Genomic DNA, 27,471 nt, shown 5'->3' with positions numbered 1-27,471 from the left:
GATTACTTGGTTTAAAAATGACAAAGGAAAAAGCATGTTTAAGCTTGGGTTTCTCTTTTTCATAAAAAAAATGATTTAGTCATCTGGCAGCCTTCATCTGTCAGGATTTTAAAGGGAGCCTAAAGAATCACGACAAAAAGCACTTGCTTTAGGCTACAAATCACAAGATGGATGAATAAAAACCTGATTTCAATTTTTGTAATGGTTCTTTAATATAATAAAGGCATTTAGAATTTAAATGTAGCAACAGCTGGCACTGCAGGAGTTAGGTCCTCTTTTAGTTAAATATTAATCTGCCTTGTTTCCCGGTGTGAAAGGTTTCACTACTGCATGTAATGATTTGGTGTCTGGGTTTGCTTGAGAAGTATGACGGAACTATTTTGTACAAAGTTGGGCGTGCTTTCTCACAGAGGGGTGGGACCTTCAAAGTCAGAGATGTACATAAGGGGTTCCGTCAGCCACACACTGTGGAGTCAGAGAGCACCAGTCGAAGCCAGTCGAAAGAGAAGAGCTTTTATGTGTTGTAGATCAGTGTCTCAGCATTCAACAGCAGATTCATCCCAGGAGGAGGAAACTGAGTTTGTAGGAAGTTAATCCTGAGATAAAGGCAGCGCACTCAAAGGAAAAGAATACTTCTGTTGAAAGATCACCATGAGAGTTCCTGTACCTGGCTGGCTTGCCTTAATGCTCGTTCTCTTGACCATACAGCTGGAAGATGTGGTAGAGGCATGCAGCTGTGCTCCAGCGCACCCACAGCAGGCGTTCTGCTACTCTGATATAGGTACGTCTGTCACAGCTCCTATGGCAGGCTGTGGTCACTGACTGCACTTGGTCAGGGGCTGTTTCTCCTTGCTGTCTCTCATCTCTCTCCCTCCCTTCCTTCACACACTCTCTCTGTCACTGTTTAAGCTCATTTCTAGTGCTTTTTGTCATGCACACATTTTGTTTAGCAACAGTTACTGTAGGTGTGCGACACTTCAGAAATGTATGCAATGTTTCATAAAAAAGACCAGTTAAATGATGAAAAGGTTACATTTTGTGTGGTCAGTGCAATGCAAAATTATTGACACACTTTTTTTTACTGAATAAATGGTATTAAGGTAGAATCTTTTATAGCATCAGTTTGACAAGTACATATACAAATACAGAACAAAACGTTAATATTTTAAAATAATTTTAATAAAATGTTTTAACAACATAAAAACCAGCATGAACCACCATCCATGGCATTTTAATACGGTTCTGTAGTGAAACACTGGGTTTCAAAATATTATGTTATTATCTTATTGTTGGAGCAAAATACAATATAAAGTATCCTTAAAATATATTGAATTTCAAATTTCTTGCTATACTTATTAATTTCTCTCAGGAAATAGATGTAATTGATCACGGATATTTTGCTGAATGTAACCTAGAGATTCCTCTTTAGAAAAATACACTGATTTAAGATCATACTTACAAAATTTATAAATTAATTTATTAATTAATGTATATACATTAATTTGAGAATGCTTTGTTTAAGGATTTATGTGAATTTGATTCAAATTGTTTACTTCCATTTTTGGATTAAGGCTTTTGTTTTTTTTCTGTACTATTTATGTCTCGGACCAGTTTAGTTGCAGTTGGAACACACCTGTGATGATACATATAAATAAAATATCATGAAAAAGGTCTAGTAAAATTGACTGGTTGCTTTCCTGTGATAAAGTACAAATTAACAAAACAAAGCATTTAAGGGAATTAGCAAAATATCTAAATTACCTAAATAAAATATCTTAAGGGGTTTACAGTACCTCATAAGACTTGATTGGCTAATTGAATTAAACAACTCCAAAGCTAGTCAATTTCTACTGTGTTAAAAAGTTATATTAAACATACATATTTAAAAAATGATATTCTGAAAATGATGCACTGTCTGGAAATTCTATAATTCCATTAACAGAATTCTATAATACTTTGAGGATATTTTAAAACATTGTCCTGCTGCTAGTTCGAAGTTGAAACAATCATTCTGTAATGCTTAAAGTTTTAAATTGTGATGATAAATGCAATTCAATGCAGTTCAATTAATCCAAACTCTAGTTTTTTTGACAGAGGGCTGTTATTTCTAATGAAATTAGAAAACCAACAGACTATGGAAAACATTTTATGGGTGTCGGGTACCAAATCTAAGTCTTCAAAACACAAAGGAAATGTGACATTTAGCAGGCTGTAAGGTTCAGAGGGCCCAGGCAGTGTTGGAATGCTTCCAAACCTCACTAACAGTAAATGTACAACATGAGTTTCAAAAATGTCACCAAATTAGCATCTCTATAGGAGAGAGGAAACTGTTTGCATACTGATTAATGGCTTTAAAGGCTCTGACAGGAAATCTTTGTGAACATGACAAGGCCTGGGATTCATTTGAGAATATTGATTTTTCTAAAGTTGTTTTTTAGTGATGTTTTTTTAAAACATACTGTATGTGACAATTATGGTTTATATACTCTTATATACAGTACTTTAGGATTATTAGTTATTGGTAGGGGCATAGAATCCCTATGAAAAGGGGTTAAATGCATATACATATATATAGTTCCTAGATTCATGTTAGGTTCAGCACATATTTGGAGGGCTTTGCTTTTTAAGTTTGTGTGCTGCTCTTCGGATTGAGAGTAGAGGTGATCGCAGTACAAGGAAAAGAAGGAATTTTGGAACACTGCAGACCACTGACTGGAGACATCTGTGAATACAACTTAGCCCCATACAGGACAGAGCATGGTTTGTGTCTGCATGTTCTTACTGACCAGTTAAATGTGTGAGGCCAGACTTAAAGTGCGGTATTTAGTTTCGCCTCCCAGCAAAAACAAGCACAGAAATTAATTAGGTCTGGGCTAAACGGTTTTTACTGGGCCTTTTTTGTCTAAATGATTAGTAGTGTGGCTCTCTGTCATCGCTTGACAGCATCCCTTTTGTCAACAAAGCCCATCTTTTCACAGCACCCTGGTAACCATACATTTGGTACAACTGGCAGGAACCACATGCCCTCTGACAGCTCTAGCAGGCAAGGAAGAACCTTTAGCTTTTGGCCCAGTGGATGCTTTTAGAAGCAATCCCTGTGTGCTGGACACACGAGCTCCGAGTGTGAGTGCAAACTGGATCCGAGCTTGTCTGAGGAACAGAAATGGGAGCAGATTTGGAAAAGGGGATGATTCAATGATTTGTCTTACGTGGCATCAAAAAATGCCTGCTGATTGTTAGATAAATTAATTTAAGATATTGCATTTCTGAATTAAGGACTGTTTGTTGATTGCTGATTGCTAGATAAATTAATTGAATAGACTGCATTTTTGAATTAAGGACTGGGGAACATACTGTACATGCAGACCCACATTTGAGAGAAAAAAGTCAAAGTAACTCAAAGGTATTGGAAATCAGACCATAATGTTCTAGAACTATTGCACGGGAAGTCAAGCACACTGATTGTGCATTGCTGATCTCACTTCTACAGGCAGTTGCAGTCCCTTATCTTGTGTGATGTACTGTTGTTTACCCTGGCCATTGCTGAGATCACAATACAGGGCTTTGTAGGAAAGCAGACTTAAGAGCAGGGCAGAAGGGAAGAAGTGTCAGCTGTCCTGCTTGTCACATCACAAAACAGGAAAATACCTACTGCTACGGCTAAAACGTGTTCTAGTTTCCATGTCCAAATATAAATTCATACTCACAATACTTATGACAATTGTCTTTTAATCGTAATAAACAGGGAAACTCACTCAGAGAACTATAGTCTCTCCTATTTTAGAATGATTACAATATTCTCCCTTGTATGCCTTCAGTAAAACAACAGCAAGGCTTCTCCTGGCTTGTGAAATAGTTAATATTTTTCCTTAAAGATTCTTGGGGTAGAGAGAATGGAAAAAAAAAACCTACATGAAGCCGACTTCCTTGCAGAAATCTGTGGCATGGAAATATGAAAGGATTGGTTTCTATATTTTGGGAAGTCTTATTTCACATGACTTCTGGTTTTAATCAGTTCAACAGAAGCATACGGAAACTGTGCAGTGGTTAGGCATCGATTTACAATGTTGTGTAATGTGGCTTATATTTTTCTCCTGTACATTGCACAAAGATGATATCATCCCAGAGTACCCAGATTCATTTTAGGCCAAAAAGAGAAAGAGAGCTACATGATTCACATTATATGAGTTATTTTAAAATGGAGAATTTCAAATGGAAATGACTCACAAATGTAGAGTATGGAGAAGCTCAAAAGCCTGAGCTGTAAAATATATGATTCAGTGTTGTAAGCTGGACTGTATGATGGAATCCTCAGTGTAACAATTTCCTTAGCACATCTTTTACTTGCTTTGTAAAAATGTAGCACAGCAGAAATCACAGTCTTCCATCCATACAACTGTCCACGTTCTAAACCTCTTCAACCAATTCAGGATCATGTGTGAGCAAGCAATGGGCATAGGGTGGAATACAACCTGGACGGTATGCCAGTCCGTCACAGGATATACAGTACACAGACACACACAATCATACCGCTGCCAGTTTTCCCAGAAGCCAGTAGTTTTTGGACTGTGGGAGGCAACCGGAACACCCAGGGATAACTCGAAAAATCAGAAGGAGAACACAGGGAGAACATGCAAACTCCACACAGATAGAACCCAGGGACCAAGCTCTGCTAGGCACTGCTGCTAACCTCTTTGCCATCATACCGCCCTTAAATCACATCTTTTAATGTATATATTATTCGATTGACTTTCTTTCAGTAATATCCAGTATTTTATCCTTCAGGGACATGAGAGGTTGGTTGAGAGATATACTTTATAAATTAAAGGCCTTACTCATACTGTACATTGTTTCATTCACTGCCTCTACAAAACAATCTAGAAATAATTTACAATTATTCATTTTCCATTCCATAAAAGCGCAGCTCTCATATTCTCGGCAACACATTAAACATTATGGACAGCTACTCAAACTTTGAAACACATACCTTTCTACAAAATCAGAGATTTACGCTCACTCATTGAACCATTGGACTTAAAGCTGACATAATGTTGTGAGTAACTTGCATGTTATGTGAGTTACAATATTATATTATTACACCAGTTCCTGGAAGAAAGCACAGATGTCTTATAACGTCTGAGTTTTGAAAATGGCAAAGCCGAAACAAGCCTGATAGATTTACTACATCACTGACATAACTCTCTGGTCCCAGGGCACTGGCAAAAGTGGTGATAGGGACACTTGCTTAGCATTCCAGAGGCTTTAGTAGGGAATTCCAAAGAACAACATCAGCATTCCATCCCACTAGCCAGATTGGATAATGAAAAAAAAACAGTGAGAAGGAAAGTTGTGCAGAATTTTAACCTCTGGTGGTCTGGGTCCACATTAACACCTGAAATGAGCTTGGTGATCTCAGCTTACTCTCAAAGGCCTATAGGGAGTTCTGTGTATAATGAAGAACCACCAAACGGTTTGGCTTAGCTTATTAGGTTCGCTTGTCTGAGATTTACTGTAGCTTTGAATGGTGAGAAACTTGCAAAATTGCTTTGAAAGAACAAGCTTTCAAGTGCTTGATACCATTCCAGGCAATCAAGCACAAAGTCTTATGCCTTTTTATGAAAATGATATAAAAAAGAGAGGTTGTCTGTACTTACATATTAATATTTCTGTATAAACAGTCAGAAATGAAACAGCCCTCCCAGTAAAATGAAATATCTCTGGAATTGTGTGGCTTGGTGGATGTCACTGTACATAATGGATGAAACAATCTGGCTATCTGAGCATTACGTTCAACATTGTAGAGCAATGGGGAAACAACAGGAGACATTTATTTTTAGTCATAAGCACATTCAAACAAAAGGATCTTTTCCTGATATACTGGATCTGTTTTTCGAGGTCCAGACAACTGCTGAACCATAGATAAGCCTTTTCTGTACTCACACTAAGTGATATTTGTATAGAAACTCTTCACAGTATATACTGTCTAAAAACAATCTGTACATACAAAGTACAATATTTGGAATTCTACAAAAAATGTAACTGGCTCTCAGTGAAATTGGATTTGTTTTCATTTATCTTTCTAGTTTAAATCTGCTTTCGGTCAAAGTTTGCTTGGGTTCTGTATTTGAGACAGAAGTGAGGAAACTGGTCTGTTCCTGCTGGTTGTCTGCAAATGGTTCTTCTCATGAGGAACCATTGCAAAAATGGATCACACATAGTTTCTATTACCAGCAACAGCACATTTCCTAGATCTAGTGTGTGATATGTGATGTGCTCATATGGAATGGGGTGACTGTGGATGTGAGCAGATACCGAGCACGTCTGATGTTTTTGCGTGTGCAAAAACTTTACATTTGTATGGGATAAATGACACAAAATGGTCACATATCAATGTAATGCTTGCAAAATTGAAATCTGTGGATTAAGCACCACAGAAAAACATGAGGAAGCTCATATTATATTGCTTTCATGTCAAAGATGGAGGTGGGAAGGGCAATTTCCTTTTATAGACTTTCGTAAGGAACACAGATTTAGAAATAATTCTGCATTTTTTTCTTTTTTACTCTTAGAGCATTTCTGTACTTAATTTCATGTATCTGGAATGTTTTTTTACAGTGATTCGGGCAAAGGTCTCAGGTGAAAAGATTGTATCTCCGGACTCTCATCCTCACTTAAAGATGATTCAATATGAAGTGAAACTGATAAAGGTAAGATGTACTAAAATCAGTGTGATGATTACAAAAAAATGAAACCTTTATATTTTATTCTGATCATTGTATTTGGCTTTGCTGACAAGGTTTCTGTTGCTTTCAAAGCTCGTCATGTGTTATCCCCAAATCTCACTTTGTTCTGTACACCTCTTACAATCAAAGTCTATTCAACTGTTACTGCTTTGTGGCAGATAATGGAAGGAAAAATGACTATAGCAATTATTACATAACCATGGACATTTATATTGTAAAAGACAATTTTACTGATAAATGCTGATAAGACCTGCACCACGCTGACTATAATTGCATTGATAAAAATAGAGAGATTTTTTTTCTTGGATACAGTCTACAGTTAGAACTCAATGTATAAATACCGAAGACAGACAATTATAAAAATGCTCCTGAATATTCTCTTAACTTCTCTATGTCAGCAGCCAAGGATGAATTTCTGTGCATTACCTACACTCTGGCCCAGAAACACCATGTTATTCAAATTTCTCTTCATACTTCACTTGACTTCTTCAAAATATGGAATGCCATTTCAGAGCAGGGGAGTCTAGAGTTCTTTTTTTCATATTTGTAGCTGTCAAGCTTGTTTACTCACATGCTAATGATAAAATCCATCCTAAGTTTCAGTTTGCCTTAAGAGAAGGTGTTGCAATGCTGTTTTTCAAATATAAAAGTACCTTTCATCGACACAACATCAAAACAAATGCAAGCATTTCAAATTGTTGTGAATTGAATTGACACGCATATACTGTATATTAACACACATCCCGTCTTTTAAGATGTTCAAAGGCTTCGAAAAAGTGAAGGACATCCAGTATGTATACACTCCTGTTTTCTCTTCCCTCTGTGGCGTGAAGCTGGATGCCAGCAACAAAGTTCAATACCTTCTGTCAGGTAAGACAAAGCCATACTTTCAGAATATAACATCACCAACTGCTTGGAGCAATAGCTACATACAGTATGAATGGTTTTATAAAGGACAGGGAATAAGGTCATTTTCTACAAGATTTAATTGAAGGACTTTAATAAATAATTATTTTTTCTTCCAAAATCAACTTAAGTAATTAAGTGAAAGCTGGAGTTGCTCAAGCCATTTGTATTTGCGCCAAAATAAAATGAAATCTTACCTGTCTCTAATGTTTGTCTACAATAACAAATACTGCCATCTGCTGAAAATCTGGTGAAGGACTGTGGTGAAAGTTAATATGTACAAGAGCCTGTGAACTAGAACCCTGAATTAGCGTTCAGAGCATGTTTTGTTCCTATTATTATTTATAATTAATAATCCAAGGTGACAATTCAAAACAGTTACAATTATAGATAAATACAGTGTAAACTTGTATGTATGTGAATTAATTCACTTAACGTAAATACATGTAAGGTACAGTTAACTATAAACCACCAAGGGCCTGCTACTTCCAGTGATACCTTTCACATTTTCTCAGTCATTTTTTTAGCCAGTGTACTGTAAATTAGATAATTATACACATTGAATAAAGCTATCTCAGAGTGTTGTACTCTGTACTGTAGTTTTTACTAGATGTGTATTAATAGGTAAATAAACAGTCCTTAATATACAGTACATATATATATGAAATTGTTCTTAGCTTTTAGGAAACTGGATTGTAACCCATGAATTACAGTACTTAGGAGAATCATTGTACAGTGTAGAAGTTTACTTCTCTACTGCTTCGGACTTTGTGTTGCAATATGATCCATCGACTATAAAAGAGATGCAAGACTGAAACATCCCTGAGTGATTCCACTTCACCTCATGCGAGAGGGTAATATGTTTGATACAGCCAATTCACACAGCATTCTGTACAGTTCATTAGAACTCCAGCAGGCTGTGTCTTATTAAGTTCCCAGGTTAACACACATGGTGGAAAGGCAGTGCTGTGCCTTTAATAAATGACCTGCCAAAGACTTAACATTTTTGTCTTCTGTTTCCCAGGCAGAATGGGGAGTGATGGAAAAGTTTCTATTGGTCTTTGTGATTTCATTGAGCCCTGGGATAACCTTTCAATGTCCCAAAAGAAAAACCTCAATCAAAGATACGAAATGGGCTGCGACTGCAGAGTGAGTTCTTTAGCTTCTTAAACCACATTTATTTTCTGCGTGCATGCAAACACAACAACTGTTGCTTCTCCCATCAGATCAACTAGTGATAGTTGAAGAGAAAAAAAAGTACCTATTAAATTGCAAATCTAAAAGTACAACAAGAACGCCTCAGTCATTTTTGCATTTTTCAGGATTCCTAATTTTTTACCTGTGCTTGTTTTTAGAATAGCTTAGTTTGTAGCCAAAAAACAATGAACTTCACTTCTGATTAAATTCTAACCATACATAAAATTTAACAGATGTATACCATTACCTTCCCTTAGAAAAACGATGGCTAATAGATTTGCTTTTTTATTCATTTAAGTTGATGATGTGATGGAGAGGGAGACTGGTCAATTGCTGAAATATGTCATACTGTATCAGCGGACTTTCACTTACTGTATCACTCCCCGCTGAAATTGTACTCTCTTCTCTCAGATTTCTAGTTGCTATAGCCTACCATGCTCCACAACTGCAGAAAATGAGTGTCTCTGGACAGACTGGCTGACAGATAAAAGTCTGAATGGAGAACAGGCCAAAGAGTATGCCTGCATCAAGCGAAGCGATGGCTCCTGTAGCTGGTACAGGGGGGGACCTCCCCCAGAAAAAGAGTTCATGGACATTTCAGACCCCTAAGAAGGACTCACTGTAAAGGGGAAAGGCACAGAGGCAATGCTCTTAGACAAGCTGCATAACTGCTCCATCTCTAGGTCCTTCAACCTGGAATGCCTGCAGCTCAGTGCACTCTTCTGATTCTGTCTGAAGCTCAGTTGCCTATGTTTCAACATGTGTGAATGTATAAGATTGCTGACAAGAAGCTATTTCCAGACTTTTTAATGCAGTATTTGCTCAAACGCATCTGTTTAAGGACTTGATTACGTCAGGATTCTTTATTTTTCTTTAAAGCAAACATATATGCCCACATTACCACAGGGCACACATCTTCATCCTCTCTTTCATAACCATGCTATGTAAATCGCACAGTCCCGACTAGTGCATGGCAAGTGTGTTCCTATTCATATGTTAGAAAAACCCATATAGAGTGGAATGTATTAACTTGGATGTGAGAAATGACTTCTTGTTTTAGATTTCAGGTTAGCATTTTTTGTTCGCTAGTAAGTAATTTTGATCACTGTTAATTTCCTAATGTACTTCCTAATAATTTGTTTCTAGTTGTCAAAAAGGATCTGCTTAGGTCTATAGCAGAGACATAAACCAGTATAAAAGCAATAATAATAATTGTTATTCTAGAATAGATGCTGTCTGATTCTGGATCTTGCAATCCATTGCAGTACAGTACTTTAGGGCAATTAGCTGCTTAATTGTGTAACTGAAAAAATAGTCATGTAATTAAGCAATTAACAAGCTGGATGCACTAAAATTCTGCAAATGAATGGATTAGGAGGACAAGGTTATGACAAGTTGCACACCACTTCTGGTGTTTTGATATTTACATGATTTTCAGACCAAGTAGATTCAAGAAAACCAACAATCAAGATGTTTATATCTCTTTTTATATCCTGTCTTATGCATGTACTGATGCTTAATTCACATTATTGGAATGTCTAGTTTTTATGTGATGGTGTCAAACTCAATTTCTGAAGGACGTAGTGTCAATTCCTAATGTCTTCCTGATATTGTTCCACCCAAGCTCCCAGTTACGTGATATCGTTGATCATGTTATTTAATTAAGGTAGCTGTATAGGTAGCTGTACCTTTAATAAAGTGAATATTTTGCTTAATCAAGTGTAGAAAGCCTTAAGAAAAAACTTATTCTGTATTCTGTATATTCTTAGGAAATAATTTGATTAATTGTTTAATTGACTACTCAGGATGAAAAAAAACAACAAGATAATGTCAGGCCCTTCAAGAACTGGGCTTAAAAACCCCTGCTTTTCATAAAAAGATTGTTATCTTACACACAATTTCTCCTTGATTTTATTTAATGTTAAGTATTTGTTTTAACACATTTCTTCATGATCTTGGGTGTGTGCTGTAAGGAAATTGAGTATTTTACTACCAAGTCACAAGATTAACAAAAGAATGGATCAGAAATTTAGCATACAAATGCTTTTTGGCTCTTATGCTATACAATGGTTTAATGTGCTCTTTTTGCCCAGAATGTTCTGTATACATTATGAGAATGTATATATTTGTGTTATTAACAATGTAAACACTCACAGCTTAAAATATAAAAGTTGGCAGATAGAAATTGTATAGTTTAAACACATGATTTATTTTTCAATTTTATTCTGTCTTTTAACAGATGTTCCATAAATACTTTGTAACGCTGAAATGAAAACAAATTTCATTTTCCAAAAATCTAATACATCCCTTTGTAATGTAATTATTACCTAATGGTGTCAGAAATAACCATAGTTAATGTATCTGTGGCACATTGTTTTAAACAAATGAATGTTTGTATGCGTATTTATGTTTTTTCACCTTCCAATATGTTAGTGGACTGTTCTACCATATCATACCAAAAAGATTGTTTATAAAAATCTTGCAATAGAGTACCTCATGAATTAATTCATCCATCTTATTTGTCTTACCAATATAACCAGCAAGGTTATTTGTTGTCAGTATAAATGTGTCAGTCGCTTGACTTTATTGTGGTGTGTTTTGTCTCCAAACAAAAAAGTATTGGCAAGATGTACTGTTGTTAATTAATTAGAAACTACAGATACTATTGGCAAAGCAGTATACCTCTACTAGTCACTAACAGAGCAGATAAAACAATTCTGGGGATAGTTAAATATTCCATGTCTGCTCATCAGTTTAATTTAAGGAATTAGAACAGTCAGCACATTTTGTCAATCATCGCAATCATCGCATTCAAATGATTACTTTTATTTTCAGTATTCGTTTCGTTTTTTCAAATTGCAGGGAATTTAATATTAGAAACATTTGATTCAACTGAACAAATAAAAAATGCACTCATTTAAAAAATCAAAATAGATTGCAAAGGAGACTTGTGCATTAACTTAAGATACTACATCACAATCTGAACTGAATTGCACAATCAACTTTTCATACTAATCGGTTATACAGATCTAGCCATATACAGTATATATATGAGAACAAACAAGACCATTAACAGAGCAGGGGCACCAATAGAACAGGTGTGTGTACTTTTCAGCTCCACAGAAGTACAGCTTATCTCCTCTTTTTTATTATGATAAAGTGGAGAATTATCATTCATTCAGGTGTACTTAAAATGGGATAAAAAATAAAGCAAACAGTTGAGCAAGCCTTACCATTTCCTTATAGTCTGGGTAGAACGTCTGCTCTATGAGGGGAAATTTCTCAGGACCAAGACTCTTGCTGGCACTTATCAACTGGGAAAACTGAGAGGAAGAAAAGAAAAAAACAACTGCTTTCAAATCAGTTTACATCACACATAAGTTTGAACTTGTACTCTACTTGTGTAAATGTCACGTATTGTGTACGGATACAATTACATGTCAATTAGGCATTAAGTATTTAGAAAGGCACTCAGTAACTGGAGAGCATAAGTAGGAAAACTGCTGACAAAATGATACGGCTGCAGATTCAATTATTGCAAAGTTCTTGCAAAGTAGTTTAATCATTTGATTTAAAATTTTATTTAGAAAAACAGACAATACCTATATTATATGTTTTTAGAAATTTGAAATATATGGTATGATATTTCAGGAGGCTAAGAAAAGCTCATTGTTACACATTCGTACTGAAGCAATTACTGCTAAGTCATAGAACACTGGGACCCAGCAACCAGCACAAAATTGCCAGTGCAATAGATACCTTTTTGATCCCGTGAGGGAAATTGCAGTGCAACAGCAGCTTAGCACGGTCAACACAGCACAGTGTAACGAAATGATACAATTAGACAACAATACAACACAGTCAGTAGAGTCAGTGAGAAGTGCAGTAAAAGTAAAAAATGGATTATACAGAGTTGAAATATCTATGATGACCAATGAGGGATGGGATGAGTGCTGTCGACTCATGGCTACCCTGTGGACAGTTCCCCCATCACTATCCATAGAGTTTTCATCGCACCATGCGGAAGTAGATCGCCAGGCCTTTTTTCTGCACAGATACTGCGGGTTTTGTTGCCGTTGTCACGGAAACATGATCTTCCACCACCAACACCGCCCCATACTGCTGCCGCCCAGTAGGGGTTCTTAGAGAACCTTGTGCCCGACATGGGACACGAACCCACTACCCTGAGATTAGGAGTCTCATGCTCTACCAACAGAGCTAGTCGGGGGTCATTATGAACACTACAGTTGACTAAATGTTGTTATAATAAGCTTCTAGACTTTGGATTCAAAATCTATTGATCTCACAATGTAACTTTGTTGCATCTTACTTATCTGCATGTATTGTATTAAGAAATGGGATACTGAATTCTGAGACTGAATATTTCTTTTATTCCATATAAGGACTGTATTGTTGGATTTATTTTAGAAAATGTCTCAGGATATGCCACTGGAGCAACTGCTACTGCCCTCAGAAAGGCTGCTAAAATGTGAGATTGGACCATGCACTGTATAATGACAATTTATACTCATGCCATTTGATTGTGTGGAAGTGGTTAGAAAAGAATGAGCTAATCCTTCCCCTTAGCTAACGTGACGTTTTGTGGTGCGTCTAAAACTTTTTCAGCCTTTAATTAAGTTTTGAAGATGTCCACTTTCCTTTAAATTTCTGCTTTTAAATGTTGCTGTGGACTAGATTACTGCTCAAAGTCATTTTTTTTTCTGGCCAGTATATCTTGCTGTGTGCTTGATAAAAACATACACAACAGTACACCACTGAAGCAGCAGGGATTACGAACTGTTCTGGTTCCAAAAAAGACTTCATGAATATGTTATAGGACTAGTCAAGAAATTGTGAATGAAACAACTTTAAAGATTTTGTCATTAAAGACGGTGTCACTAAAAGGATTTGATAAAATATTCTAAAAGATGTAACTCCTTTTATGATCAAAAAGCTTGTTTATTTCATATTTGTTTCCAAGCTGACTTCTTGGCAATTGCTTTTACTGTGAATTCTGCGGAGATGTTGTATACTGCACTATTTGAATAAAATGCACCACAGGCATTTTAGGAAGGAACTTAGAAGCATACTTAACAACGCCATATCATAGTAACCCTTTGAAAATGAATGTGATGAACATGATAAATTAATTGAAAATGCAGTAACAAATAGGCAATTTAGGACACATTTTATCCCTTTAATAGCATTATCCTTTAATATAATAACGTGTCATGTGTTCATCAACAACATTGTTGTGTTATGCACTTAACATTCTTTAGGATACAGTAAACATTTCTTGGAAACGTCTTTTGTGGTGACAAGATACCACAAGTTTAATTGAGGAACTCAGAACTAACAATGATGCTACAATGCCGAATATGTTTTGTTATTCTAGAAATATCATTTGTTATTGAGTAAAAATAATCAGATTTACTTTTTGGTGAGAGATCATACCATTCCGAAATCCAAGAGCAAAACTTACCGTCCAGGGTTTGTCACAGAGGTTGTAAATAGATTCCATGGAGTTTATGCTGGGAACTCCTCCATAATGCAGACCGATAATCATGTTGCGAAAATCTTCGTTCTCTGCCATACTGAAGGCGTGTTGTCGGATCAAAACAAAGTCAGGCTTGAATGACCTGTAATGCAATGACAGTGATAAGGAACAGATCTTACTACTGTTCAGAAGACTGTGTTGTCTTAGTTTAATGCTTATGCACAGAAAAAATAAGAAACTGATATTTTGTAACTTAGGCATGAATTATATTTCACTTTTATGAAAATAATAAATCCCAGATGAGAGTTCAGACTTTAAAGTACCATGTTAATACTTAGAGAGGAAGCCAATAAGTCCATCTAGCTTGTTTGGTTGCTACTAGCTTTCATTCAAGAATGAAAGAAGCCATAACCCTTTATGCTAAAAAAAACCATAGTTTTCACTTTTGTTCTCTGGTTCCTCTAAAGGTTTAGGTGTAAGAAAATTAATTTCATAGCATCACCCAAGTATTTTCTTTGGGAGTTGCATTGCATTTACAAAACACATAAGAAGTGTTTCATTCTAGCTCAAAATCCGCTCCATCACTTTGCCAAAACTTTATTTTTCATACAAATTGTGCTAATGGTAGAATACTGGCACTTTAGTTTCAATAATATTATTATTTTTGTAATATACTGTATATTGAGAAGTTCAAATCAGAAGAAAGTGTCTTTTCGCCAAATCACCCATTTGCACTGTACAGTATGTGCACCACATTTCATTTCCCTACTGTGCACAGTCTGCATGATAAAATTGTTTGAATAGGCCAGCTAACTTTGTCAGCCTCTTGTACTTTACCTAAATGTGGTTAATGATATTCTAAACCAGGGGTCGGCATACTACGGCCCGCAGAACTTTTCTGAGTGGTCAGGAGCTCACTACTGTTTGAATCTCGAGGGTTACTTTTTGCATCACATTTGGAAAATTTCTACTTGTTAGCTCTGCTGCTCTCTCTCAGCACTAATGATCAATTGCAGAACAACACCTATTGCGCGATGCATTTTACTTTTAGCCTATCTGACTAACTTTATCCTAGGTTAAATGCGCCTGTGCTACAACTGATTCTTACCATAAATATATTTGGATTTTGTATTGCCTACTGTGATTGGCTCAGTCATGCAAATGAAGTCTAGCGTATGCTATCTTTTTTGAAAGCAGGTAATGATTTCAAACGGTTCTAAAAGTTACATCTGACAGGTTATTCCTGCCGTGTCGAAAAAAAAAGAAAGATCGATGCAGAGGGTCGAAAATCCAAAGACAAATGGTCAGAAGAGCACTTTTGTGGACCTTGGAAAGAAAAGGTAATGTGTTTTATCTGTCGGGAAACAACATCAAATTGCATTACGAGACAACACATCAGGCTAGGTTTTCGGAATACACCTGAGATGGACGGAAGGAAAACAATTGAAGAAAATGTTGCGGCTACCTGGGCTAGTTATCCGAGTATCACAGCTTCTAGCAAACCCTTCACGGACGATGAGTTTATTAAGCAGTGTACGCAAGAGGTCACGGAGGTGATGTGCCCGGAGAAACGCGACCTATTCCAGTCGGCGAGTTTATCGGCTAGAGAGGGGATTTCACTCAGAAGGCCCAAGAAGGTTAGTACATTTTTTTAGTGGCCCTTGCTCTAAAAAGTTTGTATACCCCTGTTCTAAAAGAAAAATAATTAAATAAATAATTAAGAAGCCCGTTTTGACTGTAAATAGATATGAATCCTTAATAAACTCACTAAAAGCTGTGAATTCCCCGCAGAAACCATGACATCCGCCAGAGCTTTTATGTTTAATTAGACGTAACCCTGGGAGATGAGAGAGAATCACACTTCTTTCCCCAGCAATATTCAATCTATTGCCTTTGTACCAAGGGAGGAAAAGCTGTAGCTGGCTAGAAACTCCAGTGCAGTGTAGTGTGAAAGTATAGGATTGGGAATTAACTCCAGATCTAACTTAAAACAGCTGTCATGTGTGTACAGTAACTACATTCTAACATATTTTAGTTCAGTTATGCTCTGTGACAGACCACTTCTGTTTTCCTCATGCATGGATATTCATTTACCAAGTCTCAAGCATCCTGAGTATTTTGTAAGGTTTCATTTAACTTTGCTATTGACTGGCTGTGATCTTGTATTATCTCCATATTTTGCTGCACTGAAATGTTTCAGAATGTACTGCAGCAGTATCATAGGAAGGAGGTCTGTGCCACTGTGGGTGAAAAGTAAACTGAAACAAAACAAAATATTTTCTGATAAATGACATAATACTCTGTCTATAGCACATAACATCTGTCAGTTAAGAAAGAGTAGATTGGGTCTCACATCCCACTTTCTGAGCAGGTTCTCTCTCTTTATGGGGTAATTAGTGACCTATCACAGGGATATGTACTAGGATCACTGCTGTTATACATTATTTACTGTACAGTATATCAATGATCTAGATCATGGCTAGTTAGTAAACTGGTCAAGCTTTCTGATTATACCATATTAAGAGGATTACCTAACACTTTAGAAGCAGCAAATTCAATTCAATTCAGTTTTTTTTATATAGCACTTTTCACAACATGGTTACCCCAAGGCGCTTAACAATGCAAGTAACCATACATTTTGTGAATACAGAACAGAAGATTGAACAGTGAAAAAGATTTAAATACAATTCCAGACTGGGAAAACACACATGGCAGTTGACTTCTAATGTAGACATGTGCAGGGTTTTGCATGCAGGTAGCAAGAGCAAACTAGAAATACAAAAATTGGAGATGAAACCAATGACCAGTTAATTACCAGTGGAGATAAAGCCAATTACTTATAAAACAGACTTAGGTGTTTAAGATGACATTTTATATATTCTAGACAATGTAGGAAAGCAATTAAAAAATGCAAACAAAATGTTAGGATATTGTTAAAAGTGTTGAGTTTAAGTCAAGTGAGTTTTGGTCACTTATCTTATAATACAAATTGTAATACTGTATAATGAATGGATAAATTAAGGCACTAACATTATATATAAGTACATTTGTTTTTCAGCAAAACAAATGAAAGCAAACAGAATTTAATTGCTTCGGTTTTATCACTTATTCAGGCTGATTTCAAAGCCTGAAAATCTCTCAAACTACAAAGTCCTGAATGGTGCTCTTCAGACATACCTGACCACCTTTGTACCACTTCGAAAGACTTGCATGTCAACATTGCAGGTACCGTCAGCATGAGACACAAGGTTGATCTCGGAGAACTCCGCCTAAAATTGAAATTCGCAGAAGAAGGAAAAGGTAATTTAGATCCCAAATTCATAGTTTCAAAACAAACGTGATGACTGTGGGTGTTTTATAGTATGAAAGCCTGCATGAATCCTTTGATATTCCTTGTTGGGCATCCTGTAAGGTGAGTCATCTGCTTTTAGCTCCACACCAACCTGTTTCGTAAGGGAGGGGAGAAACAAACCACAATATATACTGATGGAAAAAAGAAATGCAACATTTTCTGGAATGAGAATACTATAGTTATATCTTATGTACTTTCACAAAAAGTTGTCAATTTGTTTTAAGCCCTCTGACCAGCAATACAACTTGTGCAGTGAGGCATCGCAACTTGCCAATCACACGAAAGCTCGTTAGGTGCACTTTTACCCAACGAGGTCCAGGTGGAACAGTGCCTGATCAGGTCACCTTTAAAAAGGCCTTAATTCAAAAGCCTACTCTAGGTCACTGCAAGAGAAAGGCCACACTTAGTCAGTTTTCTGTGGATTCCATAATGCCTCGAATGTCACCAGAAGCAAAGGAAAGGGCCATTGGCATGCTGCAGGCAGGCATATCATGTGACAGCGGTGCCAGACACTGTAGAGTAAGCTGCTCCACTGTGTCCCGACTGCAGAGAAGGCTTCAGTAGTCCGGCAGGACAGATGACCATCCAAGATCCGGTCACCCTTGAGTGACCAGAGCAGGACCAACACATCAGACTGGTCCATCTGAGAGATCGTTTCAGATCTGCCACCCGTACTGCTGCTGAAACTGCCAGCAGACACAATGCCCACATCAGTGACAGGACAGTGAGGCTCCATGCTGCTGGCCTCAGAGCAAGGCGACCTGTCAGAGGCCCTCTGCTCACACCTCCTAGACGTCACACCTGACTGGCTTGGGCCAGACAGAGGCTGCGATGGACTCGTCAGCAGTGGCATCAGGTCCTCTTCACGAATGAGTCACTCTTCAGCCTGTCCCACGCAGATGGGAGGGCCAGAGTGTGGAGGAGGAGGTGTTGCAATTCTTTTTTCCATCAGTATAGAAGACTGCAAAGATGAATACAGTACATGTGCAGTTGTGGAGACTGCTTTTTCTACTTGTGTAGTCACCTCAGAGTGAATAAGATCTGTCCATTCACGAATTCTAATAAGATTAAGTTTTCTTTATACATATTGTTCCATTACTTTTCATGTAACATGGTAGATTCAAACAGTCTCATTTTTTTCCACAGTAATGAATATGGAAAGCAAATTGTATGCACTGCTTGAGCAGCAGGGATTAAATTTCTTTCTGAAAGAAACCAAAAAAAAAAATTCTGGGCAGGAAATCAAACAATTAAAGATGGTGTACAAAAAACTGGCCACATTCTCTCTAAAAACACTACCAATGGCAACAAACACAAAAGAATCTTAAAAATCAAAACAACCAGAAAAGACAAAAATTTAATTAGTTATGTAATATAATACCTTTAACTGAATACAGGATATTAATGACACAAGTGTTTCATTTAGTGTTCCGAATGCCAAAAACGTCCATTTTAAATTGGATTTTTTTTTAAATGTAGAACAAAATGTTTATTTTTCAACTAAAAAAATTAATTGCTTTCCTTTTAAGTCTTGAACTCTGGTAGAACTATTTGCACTGACATGCACAAAATATGCACATTTGCATATTTTATTATATTCAGGTGGTAAAACACAGAAGCTACAGTACAGTAACAGAAATGTTAAATCAATAAGGGTACGGAGATAATGTGGGACATACATGGTAATACAAACCCACAGCTCCCTATTTAAAAAAAAGGATATGCTGTTGTATTCAGGTAACATATTATAACTTCTTATTTAAAGAAGCAGTGATGGTATTATCAATTTACTTCTTTACTTTTTACTCTCTTCCTCCCTTCCTAAACGATTAAAATTTAAGTAAAACAAAGTAGCCGACGAAGGGTTAAAAGCAGAACTGTATTACAAAACACTTGTGAAATAAAATAAAATTAATCCACTTTATCAGCGTCTTGTTTGATTTAAATGACTGCAATGTTGTCATAAGGAAGTCTGCGGAGACTTTTGATGGAGGAACCATTCATAAAATAGGAAACATCTGGCTCCTTCCACGTGTTTTCTCTGAAGTACACCGTAACCATGACACATATGTTAGCTGAACGTCTGTGTGCACAAGAGCACATTCCTAATTTCAGTAGATTTTGCCACTGGGGGTGTCATTTTATATTATGTAAAAGAAAGTCAGTTATTTCTCCGGAGGCAGACGTGGCTCTGAATGGAGGAAAAATACCAGCACTAATACTGTGCAGAGGCATCCTCAAGTGGCAAAATCAGTCAATACCGGTATTTGTGTGTGTTTGTGTAGGCCCCGGCTTCTTATTATTGTCGTTTATTAAAGCAGATCCAGAGTAGGAGCGGACACACCATTCTGGAAGCACTTGACATGTGCCATAATTAAACACAGAAACACTCTGCCGTGTGAAGAGTTAGAAGCAGTTACGTGGAGGCTGAAAGCTATGGCAAATTAAGGCTGGATCTTTTGAGAGGCCACGTTGTTCCAAGCATGTGGAAGCATGTGATGTGATGCTGTGTAAGCAAATTAGAAATCTGAAAATCTGGTTCCACTTTGAGGAACATTACAGAGTGATGTCTAATAGATCCCTAACCACTGCTCTGTATTAGCAGGCACCAGGAGGATATTTACTACTGTGTTTAAATACCATGTACATTTGAAGGGAATGAGAGGAAAATAAAAACAAGGCTTAAATGTACAGTAGTGTCCTTTGTCTTTTCACTGTTCCAGTTATTTCCAGTAATAGTACCATGAGACTTCAAAGACTTCATATTATCCTTTCACTGGTTTTATGTCAAGGGTACCTTATTGATAAATGACCATTTCATTGAAAAGGTAAAAGGAATTTGCCTTTAAATTGGGAATCCTTTCCACTGAGTTTGAGAGAGCCCCACTATATATGTACAAAAGCAAAAACCAGGAAGACTATGCTAATTTCTCCAGATGATTATGTAAGGAGAATTACAGTTTGTCTAAAATGTAAAAATAAAAATTAAAATAAAAAAAAATCATTTTTACTTAATCTATTAGGCGCTCACCAGTTTGGACCTATAGTACAGATGTTGCTGGTTTGAATTTGGGATTACAATCAGGTATCTATGACTGGAACAGCAGATGTGGTACAACGTGATGACTTGGGTGCTGCCAGAGATGGCATACTGTATACAGTAGATGAATTCAGGTAGGTCAGGGTATCCTCAAAGGGTTTAGCTTAAAGTTACAGACTTTTTGGCCTTCCAGGCAGCAGTGAGCATGAAGTGGCATTTGTGAGGCCATCATCTGTCCTTGTTTTAAATCCCTTAGCTGTATCCTTGCTGCTGTGAACCCCACATTGCAGATAAGAACCTGATTATCTTGCAGAGGTGCATTTGGGAGAGAGTGTGAACATTATCTTCATCTGTCCTCAGCTCGTATGGGGGATGTAGGAGCAACTTGATTTGATTAAGAACAGCTGTTTCCAAATATGGGGATTCACAAAGAAAAAGAAAAGCATTGAAAGTTATAGTAAAATAGGAAAAAAACATTTTAATGATAGAAGAGAACCCTGTAACCTCCTGAATGTCACAACCTATGGTGAAACCAGTGGTTAGCTGGTCTAGACTGGACTGTTCATAATGCAAGCATTTTTTTCCATTACTGTGTAAATACCAAGTTCTACATTTGGAAATGCCATGCAAACAAACTCATGAATACCACTAGCATTAATATTGTATGGTGTTATTGTGTCAAGATGAGTTGTTCAATTTAACAATAAGGCATTTCTGTGAGGATGTTTTCCCACAGGATGAGGAATCAAATAAAAAAAACGTACTGCAATAACCTGTAACTGGAAGTTGTATTTGGGGCTTCTCTGTCATCTACAGTACTTGTTTCAAAATGTTTTAACGCCCCTAATGGCCTGTAACTAAAAGTTGATTTAGAAAAATAAATGAAACAGATATACATCAATATTTTAGCACTGATTAATTAAATTATGATAGAAATGAGTGACAAGAAGTACTGAATAAATGAATAATGCAGCTGTAAAAAATACTTTACTATACTTTTAAAAGTACAATGCGATGCACAACTGTTTGCAGAACATAGTTGTAAATACTTTTTTACTCATTTGTGTTAAGCACAGAAATGTTGTGTATGAAGTTTGTCAACTAAAATTAAATTATATTCATCACACCTGTAGGTATTCAACACAAAGAAATCTTTTCTCCCATGACTAACCAGGTAATTGCATTAGATAAAAAAAACTGATAGCCTCATTGTGAAAATATATGTTGCTGGCAGCTGTCATGGAAAACAGAACAATTTTACAAAAGGCAAGGAGGAAATAATTAAATAGCTAACAGGCTGATACACTGTGTTCACTCAAAATAAGATCAAAGAATGGTGTCTTTACTGGTAAACAACTTTGTCTTACTTCTAGGTAAAAAAAGCTATAAACAGGAAACAACCACTAAACAGACTTAGTAACCAACTTTCTTAGTTTTTTAACACATGATCTATGTCCATCTGGACACTTTGCTTTATTACTAACATAATGTCAGGCATATATTTAACTGTTCGGAAATGTAGAAAATGTATGTTTAACATTTTGTTAGAAAAATATAACAAAAATGCCAATTACTCTTAAATACAATGAAAGCAAGATAAAATGGTTGTCAGAAACCTTTTTTTTCTCAACAAGCACATCACATGTACTTTAGCGTGTTTACATAAGATAATAAGGATGTTTTACATCTTTTTAATGCCAAACAGCTTTTAATGCTATACTGAGAAATGAGAAAAGCCTCCCTTACTCCATGCTCTAATGTTCAGAAGTTCAGAATTAAACCATTCTAAAGCCTGCTGTGCTCATTGCTCTGCTGTGTTAGGAATCAAGTTCATAGTAGAGCCTAGTGGTTGTAGATTGTCCTGGTTTCTATTCCATGTTTCACAGACTCAGGGTAGGTGACTTTACCATGCTTGTCCATTTTTGATTACCCTCAGCATTGCTGGTGCTCTATATACACCTTGTTAAACTGGAGCAAACAGGGTCTAGAACCTTGCTCTGGGGTACAACAGTAGTGTCAGCAGGGGATATTTGAAGCTACAATGACCCTGGCTGACTAATTCTTGTTTGCCCACTGGGACTTTGTAAGTTGTGCTCAGAGACCTAGGGAATCCCAGTCACATTTGTCTCATGACATTATGTAGACCAGATATGGCCATTCAGTCAACCCGTTCTCTGAACTAGTGCCTTACTGGTTGAACCAGTAAGCTTCTTATGTACATGAGCAATAATTGTCAAGGTTGCACTGGATGCAGGGTGAGCAACTATTAGTGTGAAAGTCCAATTAACAGGTCACCTGGATCACCTGGAGGCAGTTTCGTGCCGCTCCAGGTGGTTCATGGATATCTAAGGGCTGCTCAGCCCTTCTCTTGGTTCTGGTATAGAGTTCAGCTCTGACCAAAGTTCCTGTCTCTAGTTTTGTTCCTCTGTTCTTGCTTGTGGTCTTACCTGGATTCTCAACCCAACAGATCACGTCTCTGGACCTTTCATGCTTTGGACCTGCGTGTTTCCTGTGTGCTACGAACCTTGCCTGCTTGTCTCTACTACGAATCTGGATTTGCCCCTTTGTGCCTGAGCTGTGTCTTTGGCTTTGACCCATGATTGCTCTTGGCCTATGATTTGGGAAGTGTTTATCCACACTATGCTCTTCCCTTCTCCCCAGCCTGCAGCTCCTCTCCTCTGTGTGCACACATCACACTGCAGTTTTCTTAGCCCGCGAGCTGCTTGCTGTTTCCCAGATTCTCTTGGTTGTATCACCTAGCGCATGGGTTCATATTATATTTCAGAGCCATTGCTTCAGTCCACCATAAGCAGTGTGCATGACAGCAATAGGTTAAACTTGGACACTTAAATGGTGATTTATATGCATATAGATAATTAGTATTGTAGGACTGACTATTTTGAAGAACTTACCTGTTCCACTTTGATGTCATACTCCCCTTGGACTTTCTTTCCACGGAAATGTTTGGCCCTAGTGGACAAGAAAGGGTCAAAATGTTAATGATCTGTACTCAAAAGAAATAAATCAGTTTATGCATTAGAAAATGCATTAAAAATAGGTTTCTCATGCAAAGTCATCTATCCACCCATGTCTTAACCACTTTATCTGAAAATCCATCTGGAAAAATGACCAAAACGTGCTTCCTAAAACTTAAATGATCTGATCCATGGTTTTGTTTTTCTATACTGCTAGATGCAGTTATGTTAATATTTGAAAACTGTCAGCACTATGTCCAGAATTACAGTTTGTAATGTAAGTGTATACAGTATATTGTGTATATAAGGGTCAATAATAAAGTGAAAAATGTCCACTTTGCAAATAGACCCCAGCCATTACACATGGGTATATCAGAAACCGATGACAAGTTACAATTATGGTAAAACAGCTAGGCCAGTTTTCTTTTTGTAACTGAACATCTACTTTTCCTCTCAATTCCAACCCTTAAACTGGTTGTAACTTTAGCTCTTAGCCTGAACCCAACCCTAATTGTAATTTTCTACTTACTTGTACCGAGGTACATAATACAGATTCCTATGCTTGCAATGTCACTTCATGTTTGCATAAAATGCTGTTTATGTCATAAGAATAAAACATTAAGAATGTATTTTTAGGATAAAGTGATTTAAATTTACTTATGTTTACGTTTTTAAGAAGGTCCTTCCAGTTAATGACTCTACAACATAAGCAATAAGCCTTAGTCAGATTGCCTGGCTATTATGAATGATGATTTTGTGTTTCTTAAAATAAACACTCCATTAATTTGTCTGTATAATACCTTGGGGTTGCTCAAGACAACATTAATGGAAAAAAACACATTAACAACATTTCATGTTTTTTTTTTGCTACGAGGAATTGCTGCTAAATCACACAAAGAACATGCTGCTAAATCACACAAAGTTGGCAGATCTGTTTTTTCCTCAATTATAAAACAAATGACTTCATCTTTGAAAATAAACATTGGTTGAAAAAGAGTGATGTCAGCTGGTGCCTGACAAAAGTCATTAGCTTTGAAGAGCTTGAACTCTAAACAAGTCCTGAATGCTGTGGGGTTAGGAGAAAATTCCTCTACTTCATCTCACAAAAGCTTCTCTTAATCTACTTTCCCTAGCAAGACTAAGAAAGGTGAGAAAATATCAAATGTAATAAACACATGTGCAAACTTGAATAGTCCGATTTTTTGTATTTGTAAAGTGTAATTGTACTTTATTTCAGTACAGTGAGAGGAAGTGACAGATGGTCTGAGGTTTACCTGCATGCTACTGAATGTGAAGTGACAATTTTGTCTACTGTAAGCTATGATTAAAAAAATTACGGTAGTTGAAAATGGTTCAGAGACAGTAAGTTAAAAAGTTAAGAGAAATTGGAGATTAGGCAGAAGCAGTGCTCAGGTAAGGCAGAGAGATCCAATTTCCACAGCTGAATTGAATTCTAAGGTTTGTCTCATTGGTCTGGATGTGATGAACCAGATAGTATTAAGTTGCCTTCTCTGGAATGCAAAGTATGCAAAATGGTGTCATTTAAATGCATTTCTGGAGGAGGTGAAATTGTAATCTCCCACTTTCTCTCTCCTAAATACTCCCAAATAAATTCTCATTGCCATATAAAAAGACGTAATAATTACCCACATCTCTTTGCATCTTTTTTAGTACCCCTCCTGCACCCTTGAAGCTGCCTCCCTGGTTCTTTCCTTATAAATGAGGGGGAGGGGGTTTGACTGTGCTGACCTTCAGCGCTGAACTAAAGCATTCCTTAACCAGACTCCACAAGCAATTAGAAAACTGTAAAGTGAATTGTGAATAGCAGTGAGTTAATAGTATCAATTAATGTATTGTACTGTACAGTATCTTTGGAGTGTTGGTAGAGTGGAGAAGGGAGCAGCTAAAGAAAGTTACAATGCTATCCCTATTTAACCTTTAACAGGTGTGTGGTAGTCACCAGAGAAGAGTAAGTTATGCGATACAGTATAGCATTTGCTAACATCCCAATGAGGCTGAAGAATTCAAGATGGCCACCCCCCCCCCCCCCCCTTTCCTGGTTGGGGGAGGAGGGGATAGGTCAGAACGTCCAACTCTAGGGAGGATGAACACTTATACAGTAGCTTTTCAGGAAATGGGACCCATATACAAGTACAGTAAATAAATGGTTGAAAAAATGTAATTAATTGGTACTGTATGAGCTTCTGGAATTCAATCTCTTAAATGTGAAAGGCATTTGAATCTTTTCTACACATATTATTTCTTCACCTCAGAAATAAGAAAGTCTGAAGATTCCAAACTATTCCTGGTTTATTTGTATAGGGCACATACTGTAATATTGAGAAGACCAGGTCCTGTGATCAGAACAGGCCAATGCATGAGAAGAAAATCTTTTATAACACATTGATTTACAGCCAGAAAGTGACTTCATTCCAAAGAATGTTTTAGATGGCAACCGATGAGAGTGAAATGAAAAGTGCTCTTGTTTTTATTCTGAACGAGAAAATTTGCTGATTGGGGTTGAGCTCTTCAAGCCATCCAAGCCAAAGTCTTACACGTCTCTTCTGCAAGTAACCAGAGGCGCTTGGAGGACTTTGGCAGAAGAATGAAAATTTGAGAAGACTTGGCTGGAGCTTAAAAACACAGCAAGCAGAAAACTCTTTTGTGGAGCAGTGTCTCTGACACTCTAACCTAAGATCGCACAGATTGAAGTGACTTCTGCAGTGTGAGGCCTGGTGTTTTGTCAAATAATAGCTATCTTCTTAAGTGCAGAATTATGTGGGAGCAGGCAAACAATACACTGAAGAGTGCACTTAGAGTGCAGCCTACTCTTGTTATTAGTGTTAAAATCAGCTATTTTACATTTTCTGAACATTAGCTGCATTTCAGAAGCTACTGTAACGGGGGTTCTCTCTGTACTTGCTGTCTACACTGAATCCTGCAGCTGTCACCATTCAAAAAGTCCTAATTTCTTTGAAATATGCAAATAGTGTTTTTAATGTGGCTTGGCGTATGACAACATTTAAAACCAAAGTCATCACCTCAACCTTTGAAGTGCTAGGAAATGTAATAAATTAATATTTTCAATAATCAAAATGGCTTTCACTAGTACATTTAAGTGCTCAGCCACGCTAGGTCTTGCTTTGTTGATTTTCAGACAGTTTTCCCTCCTCACAACTTTCTTTGGCACCCAGGACCCATCCTTGAGGAAGCTTCCTTCTGCTATCACAATCCTCAAAACTGTAGATAAGGTCTGTTTTCAGCTGATAAGAGTCTAGACTGAGCTGCCAACCTTGATCTCTTCAGCATATTATGTCTAAGATTTGCTCCACCATTACCAGCTGAATTGCATCTCAGATACATAAATGTATTAAAAAGTTGAAAAAAAAACAGCTTTCCTTGGGGTCTGCTGCCATCTTCTGTTTGATGCTCAGAAAACATATTTAACATTAGCTGACACAAAAACTGCCCTGATCAGAGTTTCGTCAATTTATAATAATGTAGCTTTGGTTATGCATTTTACAGTACCTCCCTTAAGATGGAAATTTCTCGTTTCTCAAGATTTGTCATTCATGTTCTAAAATCAACTTAACCACTCATCTTGAAACTAGACTGTTAAATTTGAACTGACTTACACTAACGAATTTACAAAGTGTTATTTCTCAAATAGTGACACACTTAGTTTTGATGCTCGTATAATTTACTGTTTCACTTTGTTTGGAGTGATAATTAATATAAATTTAGTTTTACTGTTGACTGAC

At 36.9% G+C, this 27,471-nt stretch overlaps 2 protein-coding genes across 3 annotated transcripts in view; one reads left to right on the top strand and one right to left on the bottom strand.

Annotated features, from left to right (window-relative positions):
• syn2b (synapsin IIb) overlaps window positions 1-27,471 on the bottom strand; it is an 89,548-nt gene that overhangs the window by 25,698 nt on the left and 36,379 nt on the right. For both annotated transcript variants that reach the window (XM_006631029.3, XM_069189449.1), the window contains exons 2-5: window positions 23,648-23,705; window positions 17,521-17,612; window positions 14,329-14,485; window positions 12,080-12,169 (exon numbers count right to left, since the gene is read on the bottom strand). In XM_006631029.3, coding sequence (XP_006631092.2) covers window positions 12,080-12,169; window positions 14,329-14,485; window positions 17,521-17,612; window positions 23,648-23,705 — 397 coding nt within the window. The remainder of the gene's footprint in view (window positions 1-12,079; window positions 12,170-14,328; window positions 14,486-17,520; window positions 17,613-23,647; window positions 23,706-27,471) is intronic.
• Window positions 459-12,074, top strand: LOC102691678 (metalloproteinase inhibitor 2). Its single transcript, XM_006631028.3, has 5 exons — window positions 459-781; window positions 6,616-6,707; window positions 7,499-7,613; window positions 8,674-8,798; window positions 9,258-12,074. The coding sequence occupies exons 1-5, from the start codon at window positions 652-654 to the stop codon at window positions 9,453-9,455; spliced, it is 660 nt and encodes a 219-aa protein (XP_006631091.1). The 5' UTR covers window positions 459-651; the 3' UTR covers window positions 9,456-12,074.

Source organism: Lepisosteus oculatus, chromosome 4, assembly GCF_040954835.1.
Source record: "Lepisosteus oculatus isolate fLepOcu1 chromosome 4, fLepOcu1.hap2, whole genome shotgun sequence".
NCBI classification, from domain to species: Eukaryota; Metazoa; Chordata; class Actinopteri; order Semionotiformes; family Lepisosteidae; genus Lepisosteus; species Lepisosteus oculatus.
This window is presented reverse-complemented; position numbering and strand designations above follow the sequence as displayed.